Here is a 12,501-nt window from a genome sequence, read left to right on the forward strand (position 1 = left end):
TTTTGAATGCATGTTTTGCTGTGAAAATGACAATGGTCCCAAAAATGTGTCAAAATTGTCCGCCATAATGTCGCAGTCACGGGGAAAAAAATAAAAATAAAAGCTGATCGTCGCCATTAGTAGTAAAAAAAAAAAAAAATTCTAAAAATGCAATAAAACTATCCCCTATTTTGTAAACACTATAAATTTTGCGCAAACCAACCGATAAACGCTTATTGCTATTTTTTTTTTACCAAAAACAGGTAGAAGAATATGTATCGGCCTTTTTATATATATTTTTGGGGGATATTTATTATAGCAAAAAGAAAAAATATTGCATTTTTTTCAAAATTGTTGCTCTAGCGCAAAAAAATAAAAACTGCAGAGGTGATCAAATACCACCAAAAGAAAGCCATTTGCGGAAAAAAAAAAGCCAATTTTGTTTGGGAGCCACGTCGCACGACCGTGCAATTGTCAGTTAAAGCGACGCAGTCCCGATTTTCAAACAGGGGCCTGGTCCTTTAGCTGCATTTTGGTCCGGGTCTTAAGTGGTTAAATGGTTGACCACTGTAAGCATGCAATCCCATTATTTGTATGTTCTGCCCCCAAATACTTACCTCACTCGATTCAGCACTGTGCCTGTCAGTAGGAGCCTTCTCACCCCTACATTAACGGGACAGAGGCAGCTGTGGGAGTCATTGGCTCCTGTCAATTAAATCCTGTGTGGAGGGAGTAGGGGGTGGGACTAAGCCACGCTGTGTGCGACTATGGACGCATGCAGTCTGGCATCGGAGCAAGCCCATAGATGTGCCATCAAAAGAATTGGCTTAGGGGGACACCAAAAGAGGTTTTACTCACATGTAAAAGCCATCTTAGTGTATGTTAAGCTGCTTGATTGCTTTTACAGGCGGCGGGACACTTTTCTCTCCCACCACCCTTCGGGTTTGCCCATCGTGGAGCTGGAAAATTAATCTGGTGGCAGTTTACCATAGAGCTGGCCATGGACCACATGGTTCCCAGTCATCTCTATGACCCCTGAAGGCTGAAAGCGACGTCACATCACTGCCTATTATCAGGCTTTCCAGCATAGAGAAAAAAAAAAAAAAAAAAAAAAAAAAGTGTGGGAAGTTCCAGACCCCAAATCTCTCCATAAAGAGGACCCATGCCCTATTCCTATTACAAAGGAGGTTTACATTCCTCGTAATAGCAATAAAAAAAGAAAAAGGGAAGTGTAAAAATAAAACCTTACAATTTTTAAAAGCACCCCCATCCCCTCATGCTTGCACAAAGAAGCGATTGCATATGTAGGTCATGCCCGCATATGTAAATGACGTTCTAACACTTTAGGTATCATTGAGAACATTAGAGCGAGAGCAATAATTCTAGCACAAGACCTCTAACCCTAAACTGATAACCTGTAAAAAAAAATTAAAGCATAGCCTATGGAGCACCAAAGTTTGGTGCCATTCCACAAGTGTGCACAATTTTAAAGTGTGACATTTTATATATCTATTTACTTGGTGTAACATCTTTCACATTATCCAAAAAGAATGGGGGTAAATACTGGTAGCACTTTTTTTTTTTTTTAAGTGGGTCCTTCTCTTTCATGAATGAAAAAAATAAATAAATAAATAAATAAAAAAAAAGGGTAGTAGGAGGCAATAGCTGGTTTAGGTAACAGTCATTGTAGGCAACTTTAACCACTTAAGCCCCGGACCAATATGCTGCCAAAGGCGTTTTTACAAATCGGCACTGCGTTGCTTTAACAGACAATTGCGCGGTCGTGCGACGTGGCTCCCAAACAAAATTTGCATCCTTTTCTTCCCACAAATAGAGCTTTCTTTTGATTGCCTCTGCGATTTATTTTTTGCACCATAAATAAAAATAGAGCGACATTATTGAAAGAAAAAAAAATACAATATTTTTTACTTTTTGTTAAGAAAAATCTAAATTTTAGTCAAAAATGTAGGCCAAAATGTATTCAGCCACATGTCTTTAGTTAAAAAAACAAAACAAAAAAAAAAAAAAAAAAAAATTAGCTACCTAGCGGCAACAGTGACACTAATACAGAGATCAGAAAACCGATCGCTTAGTGACACTGGCAATAGGGGGTGAAAGGGTTAACTAGGGCGGTGATCAAGGGGTTAAACCTTTATTAGGGGGGGGTACGGGGCTACCCTGGACCTAACACTAACTGCCTGTCACACTGACACTAAATGCAGTGATCAGTAAATATATGATCACTGCAATTAGTGACACTGACAGGGGGCTGGGGGGGGGGGGGTGATCAGAAGGGGTTAAGTGTGCCTATGTGTGTGGTGTCAGTGTAGTGTTGGTGCCACTTACTGTGATGTCTTCTCTCGTCGGATTGAAAATACCGCCGAGAGGAGAGCTGACATCACTTCCTCTGCCAGTGTTTACATTACACAGGCAGAGGAAGTCACACGGCGGGGGGTTGCCGGATTGGCTGGGAGCGATCACGAGGGGGCCGACAAAAACGAACAGCCGCCCCCTCATCACGGATCGCTCCCAGAGGTAAGACGCCCGCCGCATGTAGTGGGGGGGGGGGGGGTGTCCCGATCGGACCCGCAAAAAGGCAGGGACGTACATGTACGCCCATATGCCTGTACGTGCCATTCTGTGGACGTACATATACATGCGGCAGGCGTTAAGCAGTTAATGAGGTTTCAGTGTTCTCAAAAGACACAGAAACAGGTCCAGATAAAGTAGGTTTACCCATTGAGGACTACAGCATACTTTGCTTACCTTTTTGTTCACTTCTGCCGTTGCCAACTGTAACATAAGCAGCATGTCATCTGCACTGCATATGGTGGTCCTCTCACTGTCACACAGAAGGGAACACTGCTGCCTGAAACATTTAATCAAATCTAAAACACTCTGACGATCAGCCATCGCGACCTAATATTAAAAAAAAAAAAAAAAAAAAAAAAAAAAATGAGAACTCAGAAATAGAAATAAATATAGAGATAAAAATAGAGAACATAAGTAGACACACATGTTAGTAAACCTGGTAATTCAACTTCCAGGACAGCATACTAAAGTGTGGCTCTAAAATGGATTTATCATCAATTATTTTTTCCACTGGATGACAGATATCTGACTTGTATCTCATTGTAGACTTCTAGGAAAACCAGTGAGCCAATCACACAAGTATGAAATTATGTTTCTGGGGGACATTCTGTGTACAGAACACCTCCGGGTAGCCATATTGCATTTTCAGAAAATTACAGCAGAATATATATATATATATATATATATATATATATATTTCTACATCCCCCGCCCCAGAGTTACCCTTTAATAAAATTTTGTAAATTTCGATTTTGTTTCAAGTTGAGTAATTTTTCACTTTGTTGTTAATGTCTTTAGTAACCTATTTGTTTTTTTATGTGCAACCAACATGAAGAAAAAAAATATATAATAATGTTTTAATCATCATGGTTTGCATTAGGCTACACAGTCACATCAAGTCGATATTTTGCTTGCAGTGGTATAAGTAACAGTCTGCTGAATGGCAGAACATTTACTTGTATTTTTTTAGATTTGCAAGCATCACTTTATACCTGCAGTTATTTGCATACACTGATAATCAGGAAAACAACATTTAAACCAGAAATAAAACGTACACCTGCACTACCGCTGATAAATTACGGGCTGGGCGCTCCAAGGACATTTAAAAAGCCGACAGAGCCAGAACTGGCTGAAGCACAGTTGACACATACTAAGTACACTATAGGATGCCATCATTCAGTTGTTCTATTAATGATAAGACGATAGTATCATCTCAGCACAGAGGACGCCATACACACTATACTCACACTCTGCCCTTTCTCCTACAGCAACCGATCTGAACACCCAACACAACGGCTCGGCACATCCACTCTAGATTTAAACAATTTAAATGCTGCTCACGTGACCCGTCCTCTAGTCAATCAGCGGGCGCGACCTATTACCCGGAAGTAGAAGCCCTGTAGAGGCGTGATTGAGGACAGAGCTACGAATCTGCTGGCGGGAGTGGTATGTACATATAGTTGGTGACAGTATTTGTACGGGAATGTCGCTGTAGTTTACTGATATGTTTCTGGGTAATTCACAACAGGAGCATTGTTCCCATGAAGTCCTGTCTTCAACGCATGGATCTGTAACAAATAAGCTATGCGAATGGCAGTAGGTCACACTGGAGTGTCTCCCTGTTAAAGTCTATGGGCATTACTTTCTGTCATTCCTTTTAGTGTGTCCCAAAAAAATAGATCGATTGAAGGATACGTTCACCTTTTAACAAAAAATTATAAAGGCACGTTTTTTTGCAGGTAAAAAAAAAATGTGCATTTATATATATTCTTTTGTTTTAGGAGCCTGTAAAGCAGGCGTCGCAGGTCCCGTCCTCAGGACTAAGGATGCGCTCCAGCATGTTCGCACAGTCCACGCCAGGAAGTCTGCACGGTGCTGCGCTAATCGCAGACAGGGAGACATTGTCCCAATGCTCGGCTGCAGAGATCGAGAAATGTCTCCCTGCCTGTGATTAGCGCAGTGTAGACTTCCTGGCGGGCTCTGCACGTGGAGTGTGCGAACACGCTGGAGCTCATCCTTACTCAGGACCCACTTGGGCCCCTTTCACACGGGCAGATAGAATTCAGCTTTTAGCTGCCGATAGTTATCTACCGCAGCTTAAAGTGGGGGTTCACCCAAAAAAAATTTTTTAACATTAGATTCAGCCGAGTTGTCAGAATGAAAATCGGCTGTTTTTTTTTTATTTTATCGCCGTACATACCGTATTTTCACCTCCGCTTCCGGGTATGTCTTCTGCGGGACTGGGCGTTCCTAATTGATTGACAGGCTTCCGACCGTCACATACAGCGCGTCACGAGTTGCCGAAAGAAGACGAACGTCGGTGCGCAGGCGCCGTATAGAGCCGACTCGCAGTCCGACTTCTTTCGGCAACTTCTGACGCGTTGTATGCGACGGTCGGAAGCCTGTCAATCAATTAGGAACAGGCCAGAATTCCTATTTTTTTGTGGATTATCTCTATTATGTTGGTGGATAATGATGTTCAATGGGAATGGTGATTTGTGTGACTCAGTGCACATTCTGCGCCATTTGTATAGGTTCCTTGAAAAAAACGTTTCCAGTTTGAATTCTGCTGTACAAAATGTGGGCAAGTTGTTACAGTGGAAATGAAAACTCAGTTCCTGAATCTAAGGAAGCGGAAAGCATTGCCAACCTGAAAGGGAGTTTGATCCGTACCCGACAGATGCTGGCCATTATAAAGGAAGGTAGAGATATGGAGGTGCGGGCACCAGAGGAGAGTAGAGAGAAAAATATGTTGGCCTAGTTGTGAGCTGACACATTCCAAAAAGGAAACCCAGTTGCGTGATGTTTGGCATATCAGTTCAGAAGTAGCATTGCTAGAGCAGTGTACCTCCCTTAGCTTCCTGGGGGAACAACAGAAACCGATAGTCAGATACTGGTGGTAGGGGACTCCGTTATTAGGAGGACAGATAGGGCAATATGTCATAAAGACCATGATCACCGAACACTATGTTGTTTATTGGGCTCTCAGGTTCAGCACGTTGCGGATTGAATGGACAGATTGCTGGGGGTGACCCAGCTGTCATGGTACATATTGGTACAAATGACAAAGTCTGAGGAAGATGGAACATCCTAAAAAAACTATTTAGGGACTAAGGTGCTATATCAAAGAAAAGGACCTCCGAGGCAGTATGTCTTTTGAACACTTTTTTTTTTTTGCAAAAATGTGTTCGCTTTGCGTTTAAGTGTGGAGAGCATCAGAATAGGGGTGGGGGTTACAGAAAAAAAAATTGCAGTTAATGTTCCTTTACATGTTCAATCTAGGTGAAAACAGAAGACTAAATTCCAGAGGATGAAACAAGACAACGCCAGAGGTGCCACCTACACAGTGGACTGTGAAGACTATATACATGTGGTGGAGTTTAATCCCTTTGACTCTGAAAGCCCAGTGTCACTGATTGCCTATGGTGGAAACGATTATGTAGCTATTGCTTCTTGTAGATTTCAGGTAAGTACATTGTCATATTGTCTTGGCAGATTTTAATTAAATGGCAAAATTCTAATAACTTGCTTTAAAATCTTCTAACATTTTTATTGTGATGTACAGTGTAGTACATCCTATTCTATTTCCATTCCTGATCCTACTGAAACAATAGGACGATGTAGGGCAATAAAAGGCTGGCAGTCAATGTTAAACATAATTTTTTTTTTTTTACGAGTGATTAGGGTGGATGTACGGTAATCTTGCAGTCAGCCATTTAAGGTACCAGTAATCACCAATAGGATATCTTGTTTTTGCCTAGAAAAAATACTTGGCATTGTGTTTTTCTCCAGGCATTAAACATTTGCTTTGTTAAAGCTGAAATCCTGGAATTCAGCAACTTGTAAAAATTGCAGGCATGCTATGAGTTAAGTCCAGCAAATTGCATACAACCTTCTGAACTTCTCTTTTATTGAACAGCTGACAGGTTTATGTCACTCCTGGGCATTGGAAGCTGTCTTCCTGGATCACAATAAACCTGTCAGGTGTAAATGAAAGATTTAAGTTCATGAGGTGGCATGCACCTCACTGGACTTAACTCAAAGTATGCCTGCACTTTTTTTTTTACAACGTTTTTGAATTCCTGGAGTTCAGCTTTACAGAGGACCTGAACGGTGTAAGTTGTGCCCACAAAAAAGGCAAGCAGGGTTAACGTGTAAATTCACTTTTGTAACACGTTGCATGTTCCACTCATTTTTAGGGTGGAACATGAAACATGCTCCAACAACTGCAGCCTCTCTCCCCCCTCCCAGTGACAGTGGGCTGGGGATATTCTCCCCACACCTTTTGAAAACTGTGTAGCCGTGCAAAGCCACGTCATTCATTCGGTTTCCTTTACATGAATGCCTACAAGTACCATCAGCCATTGTAGCTGGCTGCTTGTAGTTTTCAATGAGCTGCAAGGATGCTGAGGAGCATCCTCATAGTTCATTGATCTTCCTGCTCTCAGGTAACTGCCTGCTTTATATGAGGTATGAGCAGACAGCTATTCTGAGTAGAGGTGCGCATCTTCACTGGTCTCTTGATTCGATTCCGCGATGACGAGCTCCCACTTCCGCTTGGGCCGCCTAGGCAGCCCTTCCTCCCTGCGATCTTCTGGGACACATCACAGGTCCCAGAAGATTGCCCAGCTATGCAGGACAGCGCAGTGAGACTTGCGCACCTGGCTGTGAAGCTGCAAGCTGTCACAGCCGGGTGCCCACAGTAGTATTGCCAGCTCCGTGGACAGGCGGGTGAGAGAATGGAGGGTTCAGGTGGCCACCTCGCTGGATTGTGGGACAGGCGAGTGTCTTTTTGCGCACAGTCGTGGAATGGCAACAAACTATGGTACCTAAAAACCTCCATAGGTGACGATTTAAAAAAAAAATACCGGTTACCAGGTTAGAGTTACAGAGGAGGCTTAGTGCTAAAATTTTTGCTCTCGATCTGTTAATCGCGGCAATACCTTGCATGTGTGATTTCAATACTGTTTACATATGCGGGTGCGACTTGCGTATGTGTTTTCTTTGCTGCGCGGGGGCGCTTAAAAAATAAATAAAAAAATCCCCATTTACTTATTTTATTACATTTTTTTTACATTTGTGTTTAAAAAAAAAAAAAAAGTTGATCACTTTTATTGCACATCCCTTGTGACAGTAATAGGTGGTGACAGGTACTCTTTATGGACCCCCTCCTTTGCACTTCAAAGTATTCAGATCGCCAAAAACTGTGATTGTATTTTTTATTTTTTTTTAAACTGGCGCCATTGGTAGCCGAGTAAACCGGAAGTGATGTTGTGACATCACTTCCGTGTTTACATAAGACTGGAACGAAACCGACGCTTCATGCCAGTCTGTCTCTAGCCACCGGAAGTGGCGACTCGTGGATCGGGTCTCCCGGTGAGACGGGAGGCCCGTTAAGTGTGGCGGAAGGGGGGGGGGTGTCTCCTCCGGAATAACAACCGAGCAGCTTTATGCCGCATCGGTTGTGATCCCTGAAAAGCCGACCGCCCGCTATAAGAACGGTACCAGGATGATGCCTGCAACTGCAGGCATCATCCCGGTATAACCCCCTAAAGCCGAGGCCGCATAGGCCTTAATGGCTCAGCGCACTCTCCTGGGAGGGGCAAGTCGGGATGACGTCACCTGACATAGATTTTTCCCGGTTGCATGCATCGATGCTGCATCAGGGACACCTGAATGGCGATGCAGTGATTTCATTTAGACACCCCTAATTCTGAGAGTTTGCAGGAGCTGGGCATTGCACACCTAATCTGTTGATCTCGGGTTTAATGCTCTGCAGACTCCTTAGAAAAAATAAGTGCACATTTTTTACCTTCAAAAATGTGCATTTATTTATTTTAAAGGTGGACTAATCCTTAAAAGGACGAGTTATCAGAGATGTCTGGTTTCTATGCAGCCATTACTTTCCCCATTACTGACTTATGCCTTTCTTTGCACTATGTCTCAATGTGAAGGCAGCCATAGAGCGGATCTGCATTTTTCTTTCTAGCAAATCCTAATTTATTGAGTTCAGGAGTACATACTGTATATGTTGTGTGATATATGTATCTCTTGACCCTCCCTCTTAGATTGTAAGCTCTAATGAGCAGGGTGCTCTGATTCATACTTTCCTACTGTATTAAATTGTATTGTAATTGTACTGTCTGTCCTCATGTTGTGAAGCGCTGTGTAAACTGTGCCACTAAATAAATCCTGTAAAATAATAATATATGTATTATGTATACACATTTCTGCTATTACAATCAAACTTCTCCTGTATTTTATTTGATAATATGGCTTGAATGCTTGAAGACAAACATTCTGTGATTCAGACTATGCAGTGCCTGTAACATTAAAGAGATCCTGTCAGGTCTCTGAAGATTTAAAAAACAAGGTCCCTACAACTAGGGTTGTCCCGATACCACTTTTTTAGGACCGAGTACAAGTACCGATACTTTTTTTCAAGTAGTCGCCGATACCGAATACCGATACTTTTTTTAAATGTGTCCCCAAATGCAGCCATGTCCCCCCCATATGCAGCCATGTCCCCCATATATGCAGCCATGTCCCTCTAGCCATGTCCCCCATATATGCAGCCATGTCCCCCATATATACAGCCATGTCCCTCTAGCCATGTCCCTCACATATGCAGCAATGTCCCTCTAGCCATGTCCCTCACATATGCAGCCATGTCCCTCACATATGCAGCCATGTCCCTCACATATGCAGCAATGTCCCTCACATATGCAGCAATGTCCCTCTAGCCATGTCCCTCACATATGCAGCAATGTCCCTCTAGCCATGTCCCTCGATGCGGCGGCACGATGCGGGGGGGGGAAGTATTCTATTTAGGTATCGGGGGTATTTGCGCGAGTACGAGTACTCCTGCAAATACTCGGTATCGGTCCCGATACCGATACTGGTATCGGTATCTGGACAACCCTACCTACAACAGATGGAATCTGTGCACTGTATGGTGTACTCTTTTTAGCAGGGAGACTTCCTTGCATCAGTGGATATTAGAGGTACCTGCCTACACATCTCTTGAGGATTTGTGATGAAGGGTTACCATTTCCAGTTTGTGGGCCTGCCGTTCGTTCTGACCACTGCCCCCAGAGTGGTCACCAAGGTCCTGACTCCAGTTCTGGGGCTCTTGCATACTCAGGGGCAGCACAGTGGTGTAGTGGTTAGCACGTTCACCTAGCAGCAAAAGGGTCGCTGGTTTGAATCCCAACCACGACACCATCTGCTTGGAGTTTGCATGTTCTCCCTGTGTCTGCATGGGTTTCCTCCGGGTTCTCCGGTTCCCTCCCACACTCCAAAGACATGCTAGTAGGTTAATGGATCCTGGCCAAATTGGCCCAGTATATATATGTATATATGTGTGTATGACTGTGTGTCCCAAGCGTGTCAAGATCCTACGGGGTAAATGACCCCACCAGCCAGGAAGACACTGGCTGCAAAAAGTGCCTAGAGGCGATTAAGTTTGCATGTGTAGTGCTATACAAGTCATTCATTCAGGGTGTCCCCATTATAGGATGATCTGAGCATGCAATCGCTTTGCTTCTGGAGACCAATGTGCCTCACATGGTGCACACTCTGGAAAGGCATGGATGGGTTCTGAATTTACAGAAGTCTGCCTTAATCCCAGTCTGGGACTTTGATTATCTGGGTGTGACCCTGAATACAGGCCTGGTGAGAGACCCCACCCCCGGAACAAATGTCTTTCTCTGAGGACTCACTCAAGACAACAAATCCCTCAATTTGCCATTGCCTGAAGGTTCTGGAAAAAATGGTTGCCGTCTTGCCCACTTTCATTCCAGGCCCCTCCAATGGAATGTCTTGATAGTATTAGACTAGAGGATGCACTCTTTGGATTCAACAATGCCATTATTCCCCAGCATGAGACTGAAACGGAGCAAAAACTGTCTTTGGACTGATTGACTTCCTCATGGATGCTGGAAATGGAAAAACTTTTCTCCCTCTATCTTTTAAGGTCCTGATCACAGGAGCCAGCCTGGTGGTCTAGGATGAGGTTCTGGGCTATGTTTTGGTCCAGGGAATTTGGTCACTGCAGGAGAGGTCATTGGACATCAACATCTTAGAACTGAGGGTGATTTGCCTTGCCCTACTACATTGTTCAGCGTAGCTGAAGGACCTCACTGTGAGGGTCCAGCCAGACAAAACCAAGGCAGTCATGTACAAAAATCATCAAGGAGGCACCAGAAGTCAGACAGTCCCAGGAGAAAGTTGATCTCATCCTGTCTTGGTAGGTGAAACGAGACAGGTTTGTCTCCAGGACCAGGAATCCTTGTGCGTTTGCGGTAGATGTTTTGGTAACACCGTACGACCAGTTCTCCCTAATATATGCCTTCCCTCCATTACAGTTTCTACCTTGCCTACTTCACTGGATTTGAGTGCAAGGAATTTTGGTGATTCTGATCCCAGGAAAACTTGGTACTCCAACATTAACATATCGGCAGACCCTAGCGTCCATCCTTCTTTACAGTGCTGGTCTTGATGGCATGGCTGTTGAAGCCAGGGTCCTAAAGGACATGGGAGTCTGATTCAGTTATTTCTACCCTTTTGAAGGGTAGGAAGGTGTGACTTCTAGAAAGAATTTACAACAGGGCTTTGAAGTCTTATTTTGCCTGGTGTGATGATCAGCGTTTTTGCTTTCTCTCATATATGTGATTGGCCACATCCTTGCATTTCTGTAGTCTGGATTTGATTTGGGACTGGCCTTAAATGGTAACTCCACATTCATGTGGGAAAAATATTGGCAATAAAAAATAGCATATACAATTGCGACAAAAGCCATATTGTAATTTATTGTTATTAAAAATTTCCTTTTTTTCTCTCTTAAAAAAATAAATTTCCTTTTTTAGTCTGTAGTGCTGTATTTTTTTTTAATGCAATTGAATGCAAATTCAATGGAATATGGCAACCTGGAGACATTCTGTACACATTTAGTGTACAAGTCAAATTTTAGGCATCTTTAGGCAATTTTTGTCAATCTTGTTTCAGAGATCAGTTGCTTCATTCTCTTTGGTGCTGGCCTTTATGCATGTCGCATTGTTCTTAATACTCCTTGACACTATCAATCCGTATTGCCATAATTCTCCATTTTAACCTATCTGGGATATTCCTTTATTTGTTCTTATTGCTATTACTTTCTTCATTCCATCTCAACCAGGACATTGTGCTACTGTGCTTCTGTCCTAAGCATCAGATGTCGGGGTGCAAGGCTCTTCACACCTTAATTGTGCTATTGGGTGTTACCTCAAGTGGACTGATGCAATTTGTCAGTGGGATTCCCTCTTTGTGCATCCTGAGGGCCCAAGAAAATGTCATGCAGCTTCCAAATATATCATCTCATGTCAGCTTATTTCTGAAGAGTGGTCAAGAGAAAAACCGAAGCCTTCCCTAAAGGGTTATGCCTAGGAGAAGACTTCCTGTCTTTCTTTCTTTTATTTTTATTTTTATTTTTTGGGCCTTTTGTACAGCCATTTGAATGTGGCAACATAACTCTATTGTAATAGAAATTAAGATACCCTGTGTTCAGTGATGTGATGTATTCCAAAAAAAGGATTTTACAGTTAAAACTGATCTCCAGGCTTCCTTTAACGTTAATTAGTTTGTTTTGGACCAAACTGATCCAAAAAAAATATTTCCTTCACTTATTGCTGCATTGGCTTTACGTGCTGTATGAACTGCGAAGATTGTGACATCATCAGCCCTCCTCTCCGCCTCTGCCAATAAGAGGACGTTTTTTTTTTTGGTATTCTTTCACAGAATACTAAGCTGCCCATGAATGACTGAGCGCTGCTCAAACCTACTCGGGTTTTGTTGTTGGTGTGAAATGGGAAATCTGTCTCGCAGCTGAAACCCAGCACTGTGTACTATATGCAGCTGGGGCTACATACAGTACTTGCAGGGTTGGAGCCAATG

At 43.0% G+C, this 12,501-nt stretch overlaps 2 protein-coding genes across 2 annotated transcripts in view; one reads left to right on the forward strand and one right to left on the reverse strand.

Moving 5' to 3' along the window:
• The window catches only part of LOC120932129 (PARP1 binding protein), a 32,996-nt gene extending 29,088 nt beyond the window's left edge, over nt 1-3,908 (reverse strand). Inside the window, exons 1-2 of the mRNA XM_040344287.1 lie at nt 3,819-3,908; nt 2,746-2,898 (exon numbers count right to left, since the gene is read on the reverse strand). Of these exons, the coding sequence (XP_040200221.1) occupies nt 2,746-2,892 (147 nt within the window). The 5' untranslated portion in view covers nt 2,893-2,898; nt 3,819-3,908. The remainder of the gene's footprint in view (nt 1-2,745; nt 2,899-3,818) is intronic.
• An 8-nt stretch (nt 3,909-3,916) lies between these two features.
• Nucleotides 3,917-12,501, forward strand: part of NUP37 (nucleoporin 37) — a 46,182-nt gene continuing 37,597 nt past the window's right edge. The window contains exons 1-2 of the mRNA XM_040344288.1: nt 3,917-4,017; nt 5,854-6,037. Coding sequence (XP_040200222.1) covers nt 5,882-6,037 — 156 coding nt within the window. The 5' untranslated portion in view covers nt 3,917-4,017; nt 5,854-5,881. The remainder of the gene's footprint in view (nt 4,018-5,853; nt 6,038-12,501) is intronic.

Source organism: Rana temporaria, chromosome 3 (assembly GCF_905171775.1).
Source record: "Rana temporaria chromosome 3, aRanTem1.1, whole genome shotgun sequence".
Classification (NCBI taxonomy): Eukaryota; Metazoa; Chordata; class Amphibia; order Anura; family Ranidae; genus Rana; species Rana temporaria.